Source organism: Thamnophis elegans, chromosome 1 (assembly GCF_009769535.1).
Source record: "Thamnophis elegans isolate rThaEle1 chromosome 1, rThaEle1.pri, whole genome shotgun sequence".
Classification (NCBI taxonomy): Eukaryota; Metazoa; Chordata; class Lepidosauria; order Squamata; family Colubridae; genus Thamnophis; species Thamnophis elegans.
The window spans coordinates 4,744,510-4,756,627 of NC_045541.1; the positions used below are offsets into that span (position 1 = coordinate 4,744,510).

The 12,118-nt window shown below is 40.5% G+C and overlaps 1 protein-coding gene across 1 annotated transcript in view; it reads left to right on the forward strand.

Moving 5' to 3' along the window:
- The window catches only part of INO80D (INO80 complex subunit D), a 58,559-nt gene that overhangs the window by 16,691 nt on the left and 29,750 nt on the right, over window positions 1-12,118 (forward strand). Inside the window, exons 2-3 of the mRNA XM_032216447.1 lie at window positions 5,401-5,496; window positions 5,590-5,836. Of these exons, the coding sequence (XP_032072338.1) occupies window positions 5,619-5,836 (218 nt within the window). The 5' untranslated portion in view covers window positions 5,401-5,496; window positions 5,590-5,618. The remainder of the gene's footprint in view (window positions 1-5,400; window positions 5,497-5,589; window positions 5,837-12,118) is intronic.

Genomic DNA, 12,118 nt, shown 5'->3' on the forward strand with positions numbered 1-12,118 from the left:
GGAAGCTGGCAGCAACTCGTATCAATCATTAGCACCAGTCAATGGTATTTGTGACACATCTTTAAATGTTCAGTTGACTGAGTTTCATGTTTAATGAATAAAAGAAATTAATATAATATAATAATATAATAATATAATATAATATAATATAATATAATATAATATAATATAATATAATATAATATAATATAATATAATATAATATAATATAATATAATATAATATAATAATATAATATAATATAATATAATATAATATAATATAATATAATTAATATAATATAATATAATTAATATAATATAATAATATAATATGATATGAAATACAATATAATATATCCTTTATATCTATGGTAAGGACTTGATAGGTGGACAAAAATGTCAAAACTAGTCTGAACATCTGGCTAATAATAATAATAATAATAATCATATACATTTTTAAATTTTCAGTTGACTGAGTTTCATGTTTAATGAATAATAATAATAATAATAATAATAATAATAATAATAATAATAATAATAATAATCTAGAACATCATGATTGAGTTGCCAAAATCATACATTGGAAGCCTTGCCAGAAATTTGGGTTGGAATGCAGTGAAAATGTCTGGGAACACCAGATTGTCAAAGTTCTTGAAAATGAACAGGTCAAGATCTTGTGGGACTTTTGAATCCAAAAAGACAAGACATCGGCCCACAGCATGCCTGACATAACTATTGTGGAAAAGAAAAACATCTGGCTCATTGATATTGCAATACCATGTGACGCACGAATTGAAGAGAAGCAACTAGAAAAAAACAACGGAATACTGCAATCTGCAAATTGAAATTGAGCAATTATGGAGGAAGAAATTAATGAATTTGAATTTGAATTTATTGACATTTGTATGCCGCCCACTCTCTTGGGACTCTGGGCGGCTTACAGGCAGACAAAAACACATATAAAAAAAATTAAAAATAAGAATACAATGGTTAAAATTTCACACCATGCATACTGTTAGAGTGGGGCTGGATACTAATCAACAGCCCCAGGCCTGCCGGAACAGCCAGGTCTCAGCAGCTTTACAGAAGGCCGGAAGAGTAGTGAGGGTCCGGATCTCAATGGGAAGATCATTCCATAGGGCCGGAGCAGCTACAGAGAAGGCCCTCCCCCGGGGGGCCGCCAACCGACATTGACCGGCCGACGGCACCCGGAGGAGGCCCAATCTGTGTGATCTTATTGGTCGTTGGGAGGTAAATGGCAGGAGGCGGTCTCTCAGGTAGCCAGGTCCTAAACCATGTAGGGCTTTAAATGGTTGCACTAATAGTAATAGGAGCCCTTAGAGCCATGATGGCGAACCTATGGCATGCGTGCCAGAGGTGGCATGCAGAGCCCTCTCTGTGGGCACATGCGCCATCACTAGCTGCTCTTCAAGGGCACCAGAAAACAGCTTGAAAATGCCCCCCCCAAATGGAGAAAAAACAGGCATGCGCGCACCAACCAGCTGGTTTCCGGTGCTCCGGCACATGTGAAGCCCAGCTGGCTGGCATGCATGTGCATGCCAGAAACCCAAAGACCAGTTGAGTTTCTGGCACTCTGGCACACGCACATGCATTCGCATGCACGCACATTCCGTTTTGGGCACTCGGTGCTGAAAAGGTTTGCCATCACTGCCTTAGAGCAATACCAAAAGGGTTGCCTAGATACATGGAAATTTTGAACTGATCAGATCCGAATTCTCTGACGTTGCACAAAACCACCTTACCTGGAACGGCCTATATATTGTATTCGGACGTTACCTTGACAGCTCTTCGGTCCTTGGTTAGAACTTGAACTGTTTGGTTTTCAGCAGTTAAATTGAATTGAAGATTAAATAAATAGAATGAAAATCTCCAAGCTACCAAGATAGTTTCTAGCACTTTCATTGGGAATCTGACACTTTAAAAAGAAATAGAAACTAGAGATTTGGTGACAAATTGATCACTGTAATTATAACGTAGAGCTGTCGTTTGTTCAGCTGAGTTAGCAATAGCAATAGCAGTTAGACTTATATACAGCTTCATAGGGCTTTCAGCCCTCTCTAAGCGGTTTACAGAGTCAGCATATCGCCCCCAACAATCCGGGTCCTCATTTCACCCACCTCGGAAGGATGGAAGGCTGAGTCAACCCTGAGCCGGTGAGATTAGAACCGCTGAACTGCAGATAACAGTCAGCTGAAGTAGCCTGCAGTACTGCACCCTAACCACTGCACCACCTCGGCTCTTTCTTTGTAAGAGTTCCTCTTTCTTTCCCTATAGGTATATAAAGCCTTGTCCCACTTTGAAAAAAAACCTTTGAAGAAAGACTTTTCCAGATTTGTTTGAATTATAAGTATAATCTTTATTGTCATTGTGCTTAAATACAATGAAATTGGTTTTAACCTCACTGGCGCAAAATTATAACAGAAACGAAAAAAGAAAGAAAAAGGAAAAAAAAACTAGCGTGTGCATGGAGTAATTGTGGTGGTATTTAAAAGTCTGACAGCCCAAGGATAGAAACTTATCTTTAAACCTGTTTGTTCGGCTGGCTATACTTTGATGTCTTCTGCCTGATGGTAGAAGTGCAAAGAGACACTGACCAGGGTGTGAATCATTCCTGAGTATCTTCCTTACTCTGCTAAAGCAGCGAGATCTGGCGATGTCACCCAGTGGTGTCAGAGGGCAACCAATGGTTTCTTGTGCCGAATTGATCACTCTCTGTAGGTCCTTCCTGTCCGCAGCAGCATACTGTACTGTAACGCAATATGTGAGGACACTTTCTATGGTGGACCGATAGAAAGAGGTCATCAGCCGTTGTTCCACCTGGTTTTTTTCGCAGGACTCTAAGGAAATGAAGTCTCTGTTGGGCCTTTCCAATCACCAGAGACGTGTTGTTTTCCCAGGTGAGATCTTGACTAATACGCACTCCCAAGAATTTAAAAGAGGAAACCCTCTTCACACAGCCCCCCTCGATATACAGTGGGGCAGGTTCCTCTCTGTGCTTCCGGAAATCTAGCACCATCTCCTTTGTCTTACTAGTATTTAGATGTAAGTTGTTTCTTGAGCACCATGCATCCAGACCTTCTGGACTTCTTCCCTGTATACTGATTCGTCCCCTTCAGTTATGAGACCCAGCACCGTTGTGTCGTCTGCAAACTTTATTATGATGTTGGATGGATCAGAGGATATGCAGTCACATGTATACAGTGAGTACAGGTATGGGCTGAGCACACAGCCCTGAGGGGAGCCTGTGCTGAGCTTCAGCGTGGAAAATGTAAAGGACCCAACCCTTACTGTATGTGGACGATCCGTCAGGAAGTTTTTGATCCATTCACAAGTGAGGGGAGGCAAATTCAGGTCAATTAGCTTTGTCAACTTGGAATTCATTCAAATCCTGTACATATTTCTATTACTTACTGTTAGTTTTGCAGATATACATTTGATTGCTATCCGCAAAATGTTGGTAGTTTAACAGTGAAGGAGCAGCATGATGTAATATGATAGGCAGTTGTTCCATGCTAATGACTTTCTGACTAACAATCGGTACCTCAAAAGATAGTGGTAGAATGCGTCAGTGGTGGGTTTCAAAAAATTTTCGAACCTACTCTGTGGGTGTGGCCTCCTTTGTGGGAGTGGCTTGCTGGCCATGTGACCTGGTGGGAGTGGCTTGCTGGCCATGTGTTTTCTTTCTTTCTTTCTTTCTTTCTTTCTTTCTTTCTTTCTCTCTCTCTCTCTCTCTCTCTCTCTCCCTCTTTCCTTCCTTTTGTCTCTCTGTCCCTTTTTCCTTTTTCCTTTCATCTCTCTCTCACTTTTTTTCTTTTTTCTTTTTTCTTTATTTATTTCTTCCTTTCTTTCTCTTTCTCTTTCTCTTTCTCTCTCTGTGTGAGTCTGTCTGTGTGTGCGTGTGTGTGTGTCTGTGTCAGTAGTAGGTTTCAAAAAATTTTGGAGCCTCTTCTGTAGGTGTGGCCTGCTTTCCGGGTCCACTGGTGGAACCTCTTCTAACCGGTTCGGTAGATTTGACGAACCGGTTCTACCGAATAGGTACGAACTGGTAGGAACCCACCTCTGGAATGCGTCTAATGCTGTTTAATGTTTTAAGCAAAGGCTCCTGTTTTTTAAAATATTAATGTTTTCTTATTGTTTCTCCTAGTTTCCCCTCCTTTGCTTACATGATTGTGTAAGCAAGTTATGCACAGATAGCTTAATTTGATATTTGAACCAAAAGATATGCTCAAATCAGAATTGTATTCTAGGTTTAAACGAGGATTTGTTGGCTTGTGGACGCCTGTTCTTTTAAGCACAATAGATCATAATCTTGGGTGTATATATTAACACATGTTTATTGACATTGTTTTGTAAATCAAAGGTCCTGGTTTAAAGTGCTAAGCAAATATGGTTGCTAGCAAACATTTTAAACCTAGAACAATTTAGGCAGCCCAAGAGCAAGTAGCATGGATAATCATTCAAAAACTAGCTGAACCCTTTTCTTTTTAAAGCAAACTTTTTAGAGATAAAATATATGATTAACCATTGTCCTGCATTTCAAAATTCACTAGTAAGTTTAGTGGATATTTTATACTTGATTTCAAGCAGAAATAGATATATTGATCCCCAGTAGAGGAAATGAAAATCATTTAGAGCTACGAAGAGGTACTTAATGAAATAGTTGAGCCATTTGCCCCTTGTTCATTGGATTATTATCCAATGAAAGAAGTTATTATTTAAAGAAACATTTCTGGAAATCTAAATCTAAATAAGCCCTACCCTGAAAGTAAGTCCTGGCTTGATTTTTACACGTGTGCCCAATATAAGCCCTACCCCCATATAAGCCCTAATTATCCAGAGCCAGAGCTGTTATTGGCTGCAGAAAAAGTTCCTGAAGGCCTCTAACAGCAAAAAGGAGGCTGGGGATGATGCACGCAAGTGAGGTGAGTCAGTGGACGACCCCCCCATTTTGCCTTTTTTGGTGGCAAAAAAATAAATAAGACAGGGTCTTATTTGGGGGGAAACAAGGTATATACTGTACGCTAATTTGCATATGATGCAATCTTTAAGTTGCAGATCTGTGGTTAAAGGGCTGAACTTCAAGGAATCTGAAAGTTGTGTTGCAGATGGAACTAAGGGCCCAAATACTTTTGCCCATAATTAAATGGAGGAATTCAGTGGAACAAGCTGTCCTTGGGAGGTTCATGTTATCTGCAATATATTTTGCATGCAAAGATTTAGATAACTATTCTCGGATTATTGGCCAGGCTATTTGCATCTTGGGAATTAAGAGACAAAAAACATTTTGGCAAGTATCAAGGTACCTACATCTGAGTACAGTTAGGTTTTATGCCACAAGCAGTGCAACTCACTCAAATGTATTCTTTTATATATTTTTCCTGTGATTTTTTTTTCTTAGACAATCTATTTCATCTTGACTCATCATCATTCCAAGATAGTGGCATCCCTGGGGCTCTCTGCTAATGTTAATATGGTACAGAAGATTTAAAATTAGGTAAGCCCCTTCTGTTCATATAGATCGACATCAACATGGGTCAGCAGCTTCTCCTTTTACACGTTAACGTTTTTTGCTGGTCTTTTCTTTCAGCTGATGTTCACAAGAAGAAGAGTCACGTGATGTATGAAGGCAAACATATACACTTTTCTGAGGTTGACAATAAGCCGTTGTGCTCCTACAGCCCCAAACTGTGTAAGCAGAGACGTTTAAATGGCTACGCCTTCTGTATCAGGCATGTTCTGGAGGATAAGACCGCCCCTTTCAAGCAATGTGAATATGTGGCGAAGTACAATAGCCAACGCTGCACCAACCCCATCCCTAAATCTGAGGACCGTAGGTAAGTGACGGCAGCAGCAACACTAAAACAGAGTATCAACAAGATAAGAAAAGTAAATAATGGAAGCTATATCAATCTCTGAATGATCAGTGATATTAATGAGAGGCCACTTAGCAATAGCCATAGCAGTTAGACTTATATACCGCTTCATAGGGCTTTCAGCCCTCTCTAAGCGGTTTACAGAGTCAGCATATTGCCCCCAACAACAATCCGGGTCCTCATTTCACCCACCTCGGAAGGATGGAAGGCTGAGTCATCCCTGAGCCAGTGAGAACTGCAGTCAGCGGAAGTAGCCTGCAGTACTGCATTTAACCACTGCGCCACCTCGGCTCTGTTGTGAAATTGATGAATGTATTTCACTTGTGAAATTGATGAATGTATTTATTTACTTACAGGACATATATGACCGCCTATCTCACAAAGGGACTCTAACTTACAATAATCTATAAAACATAGTGGAAAAAAACCCCCCAAAGATGTCCTTCCTCCCAAGGGCCAGACCAAACATTGTCCCAGCTGAAAACCCCACCCCCCCTACCTTCCTAGCCCAAAGCTTGCTAGAAGAGCTGATTATAACAGCTTCCATTTTAGCTGGAGGAGTAGAATAAGGGGAATCTGTTGGGAAAATAGTTGAATATCACAAAATTAGACAATGGGTCATCAGGAAAGTCTTCTCGATAAAAACACAACCTTTTAAAATACGCATTTCTCCCCTTTTTAATAACAAAAATAGAGAAAAACACAAAACTAATAGTGATAGGTTGTCAATATGGAAAAAAACATAAAAAGTGCTATAACATAAAAGTAAAAAATATAACAAAAATAATTATGTCATAAGAATCTGTTAGAATTCTACATATATTTGTCCAATGCAGATATTTTTCAGGATATAGTTCTGATACTTTTATACAACTATCTCTTTTAACCTACTGTATTTTGTAAAAAATCAGTCCCATATTTCATTATACTTGTTGATACATAGTTTGTTCCTAGGCAGTCAGCTAATAAGTGGTAAATACAACCAGGTCTTCAATTATAAAGAGAAATGGGCCATGAATTTCTCTTTCCAATGCTGTAATTTCAGTCTTTGGACCCTAATAAGGGCATGAAGAACCCATTTATTTTCCCTGATTGTCAAATTCCATGTATTAGGTAAAGGGGTGGGGTGCTGCCAGCATTACTGTTGGTTTGGCGTGCAAAACATTATTGCCGGTTCCAGCAACCCAGGCTGCCAAGTTCTTACCAGTTTGGCCAAACTGGTTCAAACCAGTAGGAACCCACCTCTGATTAGGTATGTAGTTCAAGAGAATACCCCTCTGAGTTTTTGTTTTTTTTAGCTTTTGTCGCACAATCATATTTATATACTGCAGGGGGGGGGATTTTCACCCTCCCCAGGCTCCAGAGGCTTTCCTGAAGCCTGGGGAGGCCTGGGTTTCAGGAAAGCCTCCAGAGCCTGGGGAGGGCAAAGAACGGCCCAACTCGAAGTTCAACAACGAACCTCCCCAGGTTTCAGGAAAGCCTCCGAAACTTCTGGTTGGCCCATTGGACCTGTTTTTCGCCCTCTCTAGGCTCCAGAGGCTAGACTTCCAGGCACACAGGGAGGGTGAAAATCAGCTGGCCAGTGCATGCTTGCACCCGGAGCTGAGGGCTGCCGTGCCAGCAAATACGGCTCCGTGTGCCACCTGTGGCACGCGTCCAATAGGTTCGTCATCACGGCACTACAGGATCCTTTAATTCTTGATTCAACTCATTTCTTAACATCTGCATATCAAATTGCTTTATATTAATAAATATCTGTTCTGACCCCCCTCGTCCCACACCAACACACACTCCGAGCCAAAGATAAGTTATGGCATTTAATTAACAGACAGACAGGTCCTTGGCAGCAAACTGGCACAGACAAGCTTGGGCAGCAATCCAGCCTGCCAAGCTCACAAAAATGTTCTCCAACATTCGTTCCTGTGTTGACTTCTGCAAGAGGGGCATGTGTACAAGCAGTCCTTTTATAGTCTGGAGAGGATCCTAATGACCACCAGCTGAGTGCAATTACCTCCTGTGCTTGCACAACTGTTCCTGACGCCTATTAGCTCTTTGGTGCCAGGCATCCAGGAACAACTCACTGCTGACGTCAGGATCACACTCCCTTGTCTCCTCCCCACTGGTCCAAGGCTCAGGCGCTTCCTGGTGGCCAACCAGCCTCTCTGCGCCCTGCTTTGAGTTGGAACCCTGTCCAGGGTCCTCCACATCCTCCAGAGCCGACTCATAGGGCCCCTCGCTGTCGGAGTCTGGTGGCAGCTCCAACGGCTCCTGCTGGGCCACAACAAATATCTATTAAAAACTAATAATGGGGGGGGGGAGTTAGCTATAAAGAATTTTACAAGTTCTTTTAGTATTTCAAATGGCTCAGAAATTGAAAGTGCTGCTGGTCCAAAAAATATGTTAACAAATGTTGTATTTTTGTAAATATTGCCATTGGATTATATCTGAGAGGTGACATTTATCTTTTAACACAGAATATGTTAAAATTATCTTCATCATCTAGTTTCAAAGTCAATATCCCTACTTCCATCCAATTTTTCTATATTGCCCTTCCCCTCCCTTCCCCAATTTTCAAAGGTGGGTCAGTAAACATGCAAACTTAATATTTTTGAATGTGTGCGTGCAACCATGAAATCTAGTGTGTTTCCATGAAAGCTGAGTACCCCTGTACACAACCTGCTGTGCTTAAAAAAAACTGCAGAAAGAAAAATTACGGATCAGGCATGCTGTAGCCTAAAGCACAATCAATATAAAGCAGCTTTTTATTTCCAATAAGATAAGACATTATTATGGCAATAGATGCCATAAAGACTTATTAGGAAATTTAAAATGGTGGGAGGCTGTAACCCAGTATTTTACTTTTGCAGTCTGTTTCTCAATAGGCAAATTCCCAATGACTGTCATTTTACAAATATAAATACAATGTCTTATATGGCCCCTTGGACTATGAGCCGAGGTGGCGCAGTGGTTAGAGTGCAGTACTGCAGGCCACTTCAGCTGACTGCTAACTGCACTTCGGTAGTTCAAATCTCACCGGCTCAAGGTTGACTCAGCCTTCCATCCTTCCGAGGTGGGTGAAATGAGGACCCAGACTGTGGGGGCAATATGCTGACTCTGTAAACCGCTTAGAGGGGGCTGAAAGCCCTATGAAGCGGTATATAAGTCGAACTGCTATTGCTATTGCTATTATAAATTGCTTCTGTTATATTTTTCTAAACCATTCATTTTGCCTGTTTTAAATCTTATTTGCTTATCTAGTGGCCTGATAATTGTTAGTTCTCCTTTCAGGTGGCTAAATATATTAATAATATTGAAATATGACTTTAAATAATGCATATTTTCCAAAAATATAAACATTTCTTGAATCCCCTCAAAGGAAAGGTGCGCCTCAATTCTAGCTCAATAGTATTTGACGTACTATATGTACATATACAGCAACAAACAGTGGAATAAAAGGATTAATTGATCAGAAATTAATGATGGATAACTTGACTTGTTTCCCAGATACAGCATGAGCAACAACTTGCCAATTCCAGTTGCGGTCGCTAAACAACACTGACCTGTAAATAGATAGCACTGAATAACTTTGTCTCATTCTAGTTCTTGAGTGCAGTGCAGATGGATTAGATCTTAAAATGGATAGTGCAACTGCTCTGATCCTCTCTTACCTCTTCTCTTAAGTTCTTCTAATTTGCTTTTTTGTGGCCTGCAAGCCTTAATAAGGTGTCTCTAAAAGGATAAAAGTAAAAAGAGGGTCAAAGAAGTTAAAATCAAATGCTTTAACTTATTTACAAGTCCTATTCCAAATATATACATAAGGTAGGTTTTTGTATATATCTGGTTTCTCCTCAAACAACAAAATTTTGTTCTGCCATTTTTAACAGACAGTGATAATTACTGCGAGTGGGAGAAGTGTGAACCACAGAGATTTTGCACCAGTGCCACTAAACTTTATTTTTGATGTTGTTATCGTGTGTGTGTATGTATTTTTAAACAGCTCAGCTATTCTGTTAATGGTATATGTAATAAATAATAATATGTGTCTTTAGTTCTGTGTAAATAATCTGAGATTTATCTTATACATGTTTACATATACTTGCATTACAAATATTTTCTGGGAACAGCAACGGAGCTTATGGCCTTGATGAGGCTTGAGATATCGGAGGCACTTAGCAGTACTTCTTCTGTAGCAGACAGCAGTGAATGACTTTTTAAAAAATGCCCCCAAACTTCACAAAACTGCCTAACAGGCTGCATGGGCCATGTGTTGAGCAGGCCTGATACGGACACATTCTGGCAGCTGAATGTCTTTTCCAAGGCCTTCATGGCCTTCAAGTGCTGTTATGCAATCTATTCCTGGACTATTGGTAGTTACCCCTAAAAAGTGGTGAATCTGTCCACCACTTCAGTATTTTTACTTTCAGTTTTACGTATGATTTCCTCTACCTATTGTCCCACGTTTCCTGGTTTATATTTAATTTTATGGATTTTTTTTTATTTGATTTTCTTTGTAAGTCACTAGTCATCAGCTAGTGCAAGCTGTTCATACTTCTTCATCCAGTTTTTTAAGTCCACGCTCAACTTCTAATCTAGTTTCCCTTACCGAGGTGGCGCAGTGGTTAAATGCAGCACTGCAGGCTACTGCTAGATCAGCAGGTCAGCGGTTCAAATCTCACCGGCTCAGGGTTGACTCAGCCTTCCATCCTTCCGAGGTGGGTAAAATGAGGACCTGGATTGTTGGGGGCAATATGCTGACTCTCTGTAAACCGCTTAGAGAGGGCTGAAAGCCCTATGAAGCGGTATATAAGTCTACTGCTAAGTCTACTGCTATTGCTATATTGCTACTATATATTCAACATATGTCGTACATAGAAGCGCATACTGATGTCTTGGGTTTTCTCAAGTTTCCTGTATGCACTTGCAACAATGCCTCATATTCTTGGTTCACTGACAAAAGGGCGAACAACAAAAGCGCGCCCGACTAAACCGCGGTGACAAAACCGCGAGTTCTAAAGCGCGCCGACGAATGAGCGCCGAAGCGCGGCGACAACAGCGAGGCGACAGAAGCGCGCTGTAAACCTAAACCTAACCCTAACCCTTACCTTAACTTAAATCGTGCTTCTGTCGCCGCGCTGTTGTCGCCGCGTTGATGGCGTTGCGTTGATGATGTTGCGGTTTTAGCCCCGCGGTTTTGTCGTGCGCGCATTTGTCGGGTCACGATATTCTTCAGTCTTTCCTAACGCCCGCTTGAAATTTTGCCATCTCCTGTCCATGTAGGGCTCTAATCTGTGTTGGATGTATTGTTTTGCTAGCATGTGAAATGAAGGATAGTGTACAGTTTTGTACATTCTGTTAATTTTCCTTTTTTTGATATTGGAGAGTTGATTGATTCTTCCAGTCTACAATCCACTGTGTCATTCTCCAGATTTCCTGGCATAGCTTGGTTAGAACCTTTATTGATTCTTCTTCTGTGGCTAGCCCTGTTTCTGTGGGTGTTCCATCAATTCCTGTAGCTTTTCGGTTAGATCAGAGTGCTGATCTAACTCCATCTTCTAACTTCTAGCTTCTTGTAAATAGGGAATACCTTCTAAGGTGTCTTGGATGTTTATTTATTTATTAGATTTATCTAAAGTTAAAACCTTGCAAGACAAAGTGCAACCCCAAAATTACATCATTTTGGGGGAGGGAGAGCGGGTTTGTGTGTTTGACTATCTGTAGTTATAGTGTCTTGAGACCTGGGTTATTCTGATTCATTTAGCTCTGCTTGCAGAATAGTGTAGAAGGAAACTTTCAATGGAGTACAAAAATGATGTTAGGCTTTACACTTCCTGCTTGACTGACTGACTGAGTGCTGCAAGGGGCTGTTTATTCGTTCATACTAGAATACTGATAACAGGCCTTTTGAGGACAAGATTTTAAAATCATGGATGAAAACCGAAAATGATGGGAATCTGGTTTAGGTTTAAGTTTATTCGATTTATATGCCGCCCTTCTCCCAAGGACTCAGGGCCGCGTACAACATTAAAAGAAACACATAATACAAAAGTTAAAAGGAGATTAAATAGGATATCCCAAACCCAATTAAATTTGACAATGACATTTTTTAAAAAAAGAATTCAAATTAAAATTAGCAGTAATCAATAATTTGATTTGTTTTGTTCATGCCAGGCTGGCTTGCTGGAAAAGCCAACTTTTTAGGACGCGTCGGAAGGACCGGAGGTCGGGGATTATATGAAGCTCCGG